General features: G+C 48.5%; 1 protein-coding gene across 2 annotated transcripts; it reads left to right on the top strand.

Annotated features, from left to right (window-relative positions):
* The first annotated feature begins 351 nt into the window (after positions 1-351).
* On the top strand, positions 352-8963 carry amigo1 (adhesion molecule with Ig-like domain 1). 2 transcript variants are annotated; one of them, XM_064300006.1, is made up of 2 exons: positions 352-1434; positions 1884-8963. In XM_064300006.1, the coding sequence occupies exon 2, from the start codon at positions 1973-1975 to the stop codon at positions 3533-3535; it is 1563 nt and encodes a 520-aa protein (XP_064156076.1). In that variant the 5' UTR covers positions 352-1434; positions 1884-1972; the 3' UTR covers positions 3536-8963. The 2 variants fall into 2 exon arrangements, with proteins under 2 accessions (XP_064156076.1, XP_064156075.1); XM_064300005.1 differs by having other exon boundaries at positions 1881-8963.

Here is an 8963-nt window from a genome sequence, read left to right as displayed (position 1 = left end):
CTTTGCATATATATATATATATATTTTTTTTTTTAAGGTTTGAATTATTGTGATGGAAGCTGCAATACAGTGATTTCTCTGTGTGGGCCTAACGGCCTATAGTACGTGTAAAGTAGCCTATATTTTATTTAATAGTTGAATACAATGAAATGGGCAAAACCATTAGAGCCAATGTGTTTTAATTCAATCTGTCTTTCTTATGTCATAACGATACAACTGACATTAAAAACGACATCCACAGGCAGTAAATTATGGAATGTAATTTGCTGTTAATTATTATTACAACGCGGAGGTCAGTAATTTACCGTAGGACTTTTCACCTCAACGCAAATGTGACTTCGTACAACTAGCCGAAGAACCCAAAACCCCTCGCCGCTCTCCTCTCCGAATCCGAAGCGCGAGAAGCTCCAGAACACTCCAGAACTGCCCAACGACAGGACCAAATGTGCGACTACACTGCGATGCAACGGAAGACACCTTGGAAAAGGTGGCGAATCCTTTGAGAACACGCGCGTAATTTAATAGCTTCGTTGACCTTTTGTTTTTCAAGCTTTATAAGGCGACTTTTATTCCGCCACAAATACCTGTCTGTTTAAAACAGAGAACGACTGCGTCACGTAACGGTGGATTCATTTATCGGTTGTTTTCAGTTGTTTTACTTGTAGCTGGATGAGCACCCGATGATGTAGCCTAGCAGTACAGTACTGCACACCATATCTTTGACGAAGCGCAGCCTATATCCTGCGACCGATGGATAATAACTCGTCTGAAGATACATTTTGCTGAAGCAGGAGCAGCCTCTCACACTGAGAGCACACGCAACTCCGGTTCACCTTAATTCAGGAGCGACAGCTAGCTAGAGCGCTATTGATGTCACGTAAGAAACTGCTTTCACCGTCTCCGTTTTTATCAAACTACGATTCGATGTGGAAGGACGTCGCGCATCCCGCTGAAAACGGATTTCCATTCTCTTGCCGGGGGAGTGGATACTTCCATCTTATTCGCCCTTATTAGGAGCAGAAGACAAATAACGGAGGGACGTCGGACTGTACCACAGAATGGCATTTGGAATGTATCATGTTTATTATTGGCCAGTTATCTGAGGAGCTGCAGAGAAGCAAAAAGAAATGGCAGAGATGTTTGTTTTCGTTTTCTTCATGCACTTGCGTAATCGTGTCTTTACATGGGAAATCGTCATTAATTAGATAACGTGTACCTCGGCTTCGCAAGGATGTCGTCCTAGCCTTTTCTCATCTCAACCCAGTGCTTTGTGATTTTTATTTATCTTTACCAAACCATAGAAGGGCTTCCTTTCGTCAATGAGCGCTTTCCTCTTCAGCTGAGGTTGCTGAGGACAAAAACACATGGATACGGGGTTATAACTGGACTTTAAATGAAACAGCTCTTGGAATTGTGGAGTTATTTAGAGTAACTGTAAGCCAATCTACCTTTTGTTCTCGTTATTTGTACTTGAAACGATATCCCTGTAATAATTTGTGCATGTCTGTTGAAATGGTTCAGTGCAACGCTTAACTCACGGTTAAGAACGCTTATTTCAGGGAACACTCTAAGCTCTCACCAGGGGCAACAGCACGTGCATATTTCTGCGATTGAGACTCGACACGTTTGTAGTGTTGCACAGGCTTCTTTATGCATTTTTATTTATTTCCTTTGCATCCTGAGAATCCCCCCCCCCCCCCACTCATTGAAAATTTTGCAGGCTACATGGTAATCGTAACCAAGTGCATGTGGCTGTATTACAGCATGCTGGTCGATTTATGTTCATGAGGGGAGGTGTAATGAAAAGTATGTAACCATGACGATTCCCAGTGCCTTTTCCCCACAACAAACATTGTGTCTTTCTGTACTTTTTTTCCCAGCAGCCTCTGATTCATCATGCCAGGGATCTCGCCAGCTGTTGTCGCTCGCCGCTCCGTGAGCTTCGGGTAATCAAAGGAGCGCGGCAGCGACCATGCCGTTTCCGTGCGGGGCGGATGGGGACCCCGCGCGGAGGGACGCCTCCCCCCCCCCTCAGGGGGCGCGACGGGGGCGGGCGCTGAGTCTCTGGCTCTGCCTGGCCCTGGTGCTGATGCCCGGGACCCAGGGCTCCAGCCTCAACTGCCACAAGACCTGCATCTGCGCCAGCAACATCGTCAGCTGCTCCAAGATGAACCTGACGACCGTGCCCACCGCCCTGCCGCTCTACACGGCCGTCCTGGACCTGAGCTTCAACTCCATCGCCCGGCTGCGCGCCGAGTGGACCACCGTCAAGCTGCTGAAGCTCCACAACCTGCTGCTCAGCCACAACGGCATGAGCTTCCTGTCCAGCGAGGCCTTCGCCTACGTGGGCCGCCTCCGCTACCTGGACCTGTCCTCCAACCGCCTCCGGCAGCTGGACGAGTTCATCTTCGAGCCGCTGCGGCAGCTGGAGGTGCTGCTGCTCTACAACAACCACATCTCCCAGATGGACCGCACGGCCTTCTCGGGCCTGGTCAGCCTGCAGAAGCTCTACCTGAGCCAGAACCAGGTGTCCCGCTTCCCCCTGGAGCTGGTCAAGGAGAAGAGCCGGCCGGAGAACATCAGCCTGCTGGACGTCTCCGCCAACCGGATCAAGGTCCTGCCCTTCCCCGACCTCCAGGCCCTGCCGGCCTGGATCAAGAACGGGCTCTACTTCCACAGCAACCCGCTGGTGTGCGACTGCGCCCTCTACAGCCTGCTGGCGCACTGGCACGTGCGCAAGCTCAACTCGGCCCTGGACTTCAAGGACGACTACACGTGCGTGCTGCCCGGCGCGCAGAAGCTGACGGTGGGCGTGTTCGAGCTCAACGCCGACTACATGAACTGCAGCACGTACGCGGAGGCCGACGAGGAGGCCTACCTGGACCAGACGCTGGTGCTCGCCTGCGACACCCGGCACCGGGACATGCGGAAGAGCTGGGCCGCGCCCGGCAACGTGCCGGTGACGGCACTTAGCAACGGGAGCGCGGTGGTGCTGGCGGACGGCAGCCTGCGGATCGCGCCGGCGCGGGCGGAGGACTCGGGCGTGTACACCTGCTTCGCCGTGAGCGAGGAGCTGAACGAGACGCTCTACGTGACGGTGAGGGTGCACAACTTCACCCTGGACGGGGGCGGGGACACGCTCAACACCGCCTACACCACCCTGGTGGGCTGCCTGGCCAGCGTGGTGCTGGTGCTCATCTACCTGTACCTGACGCCCTGCCGCTGCCTCTGCCGCCCGTGCGGCGGCGGGGCCCAGCGGCAGCGCGAGGACAGCATCCGCTCCTCGGTGCTGAGCGCCACGCCCACCCGCGACGACCCCGCCGCCAGCCGCCACGTGGTCTTCACCGACTCCAAGGAGCTCCAGGGCCAGAACGGCAAGGTCAAACCCAACGCTCAGGACGGGGAGGAGGAGGAGGGGGAGGAGGAGGAGGAGGAGGAAGAGCGGCGGGCGCTGCAGGGCAGGGGGGGGAGGAGGAGGAGGTCGGACGCGGACTCCATCAGCTCAGTCTTCTCCGACACCCCCATCGTGGTTTGAGGAGCGGACGTCCCCCCCCTCCCCCCATGGCCCGTGGACACGCTTCCTCCCTTGGCAGGGTTGGGGGTGGTGGCGGGGGGGGGCAGTAAGGGAACCCGTTTGGTGGAACTTTCTACTGATGTTCTGGAAAACTCCACACCGTGGAGCGGATGGTTGGTTGGCGGTGGGTGGGGGGGGGGGGGCGGCCTTTGTGCCCGCCCTTCGCCTTGGCACAAGACAACCCACCGGGACAAAGACGCGAGTATCAGTTTAATTTCCCAGCATTTCGATGTGTAGCACTTAAATCTGAATACTGTGAAAAGGCAGCGGCAGTGGAATCACGTTGCAAAAACAAAAGAGAAATCCTAGAAGTGGAGGAGGGAAGGAGCCCCCGACACGGTTCGAGAGGGAGCGGGGGGCGTGCTGAGAACGACAGGGGGCGAGGTCGTGGGTTAAAAGAATGCTGCCAAAAAGATAAGTGAAATGTCCCATCTGCGGAAGGAGAAAAGCTCCACAGTTATAATTAATTAAGGAGCGCAAGCCTTTCAGAAGCCATTAAATATTTAATTGGAATCGCTCGTTCTGAGTCGCCCGTTTTCCCATAGAAGTTAGCGCCAGCGCATCCCTGCTCTGGCAGGCCCAGGATGGCTGGTCCATGAATATTCACTGTCACTGAGTCATTATCAATGTGGCTGCAGGAGGAATAGCATCCAACAAACTCAACAAGACATAAATTCCCGAGCTGGGGGTGGGGAGGGAGGGTTACCACTAGAGAAAATGGGACTCGATTCTTATTTCTGGGAAGCAGGCAAACAATGAGATTAACCTTTCGGATAACCACTTTAGAAAAGCAGTAAAAAAAAAAGATAGTAAATGTGAACGGCTAGCATACTGCACGCTAACCCTGACAGCGCTCAGGCATCTCACCTCTAATACAGGTTCACTGCCCGAGCAGGAGGCTAACGGTGTTAGCTTAGCTCACAGCTCAGACAGGAAGAGATGGATATTGTGTATTGCTGCATCAAAAAGGCAAAGCTAAAATTGGTTTTGGGGCTAAAGGTTTGGGATCGAATTAGCAAATATGAAAGTACAGCATTTCACAGCGTTTCTGAACGAATAAGGAACCATGAAATTTCTCTCGAAAAGAGAGCTTTCAGCTGCAACGGTCAAAGCCATGATTACCAAACATAAGCCAGAAAAGACGCTTCTGCACATGCTCCATGGTAAAGGCATACCACGTTCTCGCCTGCACGGAGACATTGCACCACAGTCGGTCCCTGCTTTCTGTTTGTTTCGCTAGTCCAGTGAGAGGTAGAGAGTCTATTGTTGTTTGTTGGCCAAAAGCTGCTCCTGGAAACAGTGTTGTCCAATGAAAACAATGCACAATATGCTACTGTTATTGGGGGGTGGTTCTGTCAAAGGGCAGAGGTGTTTAATTACCAATTATGAATTGAGGGCACCTTGAGTGATTAAAAATGACTTCGCATTCTATTCATGGTAGGGAACACAATTCATTTTTAATATAACAAAGCCGCGGTTTTGATGAGATGTGCGCTGTGAGACTCTGAGATTTGCAGTCGTTACTCGGTGCGTTTTCCACAGTGCTTGGTGTCCTCTTAACTCGTAATCACAAGCTGTCATTTCTAGCTGCTTCATGTGCATTCTTTGACAATTCGAGGATTCCTGAGCTCATGAAGTTGTGTGGTTATGTATAGTAAAGGAAATAATAACGACACTCGTGTAATTTCCTGACTTAATATTGAAGGTCAAGGTGCCCTGTTCTTACATCGAATCTGTCTTGGTTATATGATCTCTGTTAAATGGTGCATGTAAGACCTCATAGACTGTTCCTCAGGCTTTGATTGCTTAGTCTTTGAAGGTTGGCATTGACCTGCGGACGTCGGCGTTGGATATATTTCTGTAAGGGAGGCGTTATTCACAGGGTCAGAAAGTCATGCCAGGCAGACAGTGAATGACTGAATGAATGTGGCTGCTGGCTTGCTGGAGTATATTGCTTTTTGTGTTGGATGGGGATACAGAGGACCTGCTGATGCAGTCAATGTCTTAGATATGCAAGAGAATATGTGCTCTACCCTATCTCACCCTGATTTTAATCATACTACGGACAGGGAATGCTTCTCACAATAGGCTCTCTGGCATTATGAATTTGGACTTCTTACATAAATCCGGAGTCAGCTCCCGTAACAAGTTTACTAAGGTTTAGTATACAGCTATGCCAAATGCCATAAGGGTTCAGTCTGCTTTGAAATTATGACCAGCCATTACTGCGGAATTGCTTTATATATGATCATAAAGCCAACTTTTTATTCTTTGTGCATATATGAATGTAGGTATTTCTTCCCTTATTACGTGTGTCAGAGAGATAAATCTTACTGAGATATATTGATGTGAGATATATTTAATTATGGTTAGCAGAAAGGACCGAGGTAGGACCGAGAGAGAAAGTTCTGGGAGATTGAGGTTTCATCAGCCCCATAATGGGTGGATTTACGAACTGTCTGTCGCTTGTTTCGACCAATTAAAATGTTCTGGCGCCACAGCAGAGCACAGCGATTGGGTGAAATCAGCAGGTCACTGATAGCACATGGTAGCTTCTCCCATTTTGTTGTCTTGACGTCTCATTCTGCCATAACTACTGTGAACCAACCAGGACAGTTAGTGATGACTCATCAGGGCTGGACATGAGAAGCAACATATGCCACTACACTAGGCAGCTGGACTAGTAGCTTGTCAGGGAAATCTGTGAAATGTCCATGTGATAGATTTGTACATTTTAGCCCTGTAGGCGGAGAACGCTTACATCACAACTCATACGAAAAGGGCACAGTCTGTGAATTGTAGTAATAATTCTTAAATGACACCTTTTGCGGTTGTCACTTGAACAAAGGATTAAATCTGTAATGCAAATTAACTCTGTATCGTTCCTCAGATGCTCGCAGCCAAACACCAGTCATGTTTTTCTGACAGTGTTTACCAACCGCTTGCATCTCCTGCAGAAAGGGGGGGGGGGGAGCTTACTTTATATTAGGCAAAGCCTGCCTGTTATGATCAGACTATAGCTGTGGTATTAGAGAATGCTATTTACAGCCTTTGATGGAATGAGGCAATAGTCTGCCTGCCTCTCACTGTGAAAGTAGAGATATTTCATATTTGCTGTGTTTTCTTTCCACCAAATCTACATGCCCTTTTGTCTCTTTGTGCCGACAGCCTCGATTGAAATTGGCCGAGGTAACTTTTAAGCCTGTTCAGTCAAGTTTATGCACATATGTTCTCTTCCTTAGTCATCGCAGACAGTCCCCGTGGTTACGCGCCCCCTGCCTTTGTGCCGTTTGGTTACGGATACCCCCCCCCCCCCCCCGGCGGGTTTATCACACCATTCAGTTTAGAACGCTGAGCACAGCGCCAGCAGGACGGGACGGGTCACAGGAGCAGCCGAAGCCCCAGACTGTCTGTCAGTAAGCAGGTAGAGGCATTACACTGCCTCAGGCAATAGAACGGTTTCACACTGTCGAAATTTCACTAGGAAATACAATACGTGGGTAAGGTCTTCATTTATGTTCGGTTGGAACCCTGAACATGTTCAGCCTCGTAAATTCTGCTGTTCATACATTTTTGTCTACATAAGGAAAATATATTCAAAATATGAGAAATATTTTTGATATTATAAAACAGGGGTGTCCAATCATATCCGAAAAGGGTAAAGAAAAGCGTAAGGGTGTGGGTGCAGGTTTATGTTTTGCAGGTTCTTGATTGAAGACCTTGATGGGTTAAATAGGTGAATCAGGTTTCATGGTGCTGGACTAAAACAAAAACCTGCACCCACACCGACCCTTTTCAGATAAGATTAAACACCCCTGTTCTAAAACATACAAGTGGTATTAAAAATATAAATAAGCAAAAACAAACAAAAAACATATGTGCTATCATGTTTGTAATTGTATTTTTACATTGCCCAATGTATCCTGAAATTGGCAATAGCATCTATTTTCAAATATGTGCAGGGCACAATTTGTCATACTTAAAGACATTCCTTATACGGGGGATATTGTGTTCCAAAACGTATAATATTTTGGTAAAGGTAGCTAAGCACACAGACGCTGTGAGACCGAGTGCAGTCGAACTCTCCTGCAGCTTGTGTTCGCTGACGGGCAAGAGTCTGAAACGCACTACGGAGTTCTGCGGTTCACCGAAGGTTGTGAGGCACAAACACTGAAATCACAGGCTCTCTTTCTCACCATTATGAATGGACATACCATAGGAATCTTGTCAGTTATTTAACTATCTCACTGTCTACCAAACAGAGCTTTGAAGGACCCAAGAAAAGCAATCAGCGTTCTCCTGTACACAGTGCTATACTCAGTTTAGTACAATATACATACCAGACATGTAGTGCAAAACACCTTTGCAGATGTACTTCATGTAAGTCTGCTAATGGCTAGTGCCTGACAGTGATTATAATGTTGTTCTGTTTAGTTTTACCATCCATACCCAAATACTGTATGGTGAGCCAATGTTTCAGCTTGGTAGGGTCTGTCTATAAGGACATGTGTCTCAGTGAAGTGCTGGAACCTAATTATACAGCTCAGGGAGGAAGTCGAAAAAGGCAGCTCTGTTTGCATCCACAATATTAACAACTTGTTTTTAAAAAAACACTACCCCGCCAAAAAAAAGTCACGGGTGCTTTTACTGCGGTTTTTTCTGAAAAGCTTTCTTAAAGCTTCATTTGGGCCCAGGAAGAAGTGGCTCGGAGATGTGTTGATGCAGAAGGACAAAGAACGAGGCCTTCATCCCATTATATGTGTAAGTGTTCCAATGCAGAAAGCATTGCTGACTAGCGTTGTATTGAAGTATTGCTTATCCGTGTGTGTGATAGAAACAGTACCTTTGTGTTAGCCATTGCTGTTAACAGTTGACAAACTTTTGTCTGTATCGATGATGCGGATTCCTGTCTCAGTCTTCGTTGTCAATGTTATTAGCCAGATGTTGACTTCACGGGGCTGGAAGCATCTTGACTTCTCGGGAAGAACATGATAAAACCGGTCTCTCTGTACGACTGGCCTGAACGACCATCGAAGGCTTCTGCAGTTTTTGTCAGCTGACTGTCCGTCCATTCCTCTGTCTCTGTGTTCGTTCTCAAAGCGCGTGGGTCCTGGAGACCTGCGTCTGGGAGAACTCTCTCTCTCTCCCTGGACGGCAAATCTAAACCGGGACGTTGTCGCTCCGGAGGTTCACCACAAAAGCCATCGACAGCAGCACAGCGGAAGGAAACGCTTCCGGAAGGTCAGGTTTTCCTTGGACGGGACCGATTGGGAAGAGACTGTGATGTTGTTCATGTTCAGACTCTTTTGAGTGTGCTGTCTTTTTCCAGGGTACCCATGGGGTACCCATTAGTTCTCTCAAAGAAATAAATAAATTGAAATTTATTGGA

The sequence above is a fragment of the Anguilla rostrata genome, chromosome 11 (assembly GCF_018555375.3).
Source record: "Anguilla rostrata isolate EN2019 chromosome 11, ASM1855537v3, whole genome shotgun sequence".
NCBI classification, from domain to species: Eukaryota; Metazoa; Chordata; class Actinopteri; order Anguilliformes; family Anguillidae; genus Anguilla; species Anguilla rostrata.
Note: the sequence above shows the minus strand (reverse complement) of the source record. Positions and strands in the feature narration are given on the sequence as shown.

Bases quoted from the DNA above. Each gene is read 5' to 3' on its own strand.
- amigo1 (XM_064300006.1), top strand. From the start codon at position 1,973: ATGCCGTTTCCGTGCGGGGCGGATGGGGACCCCGCGCGGAGGGACGCC.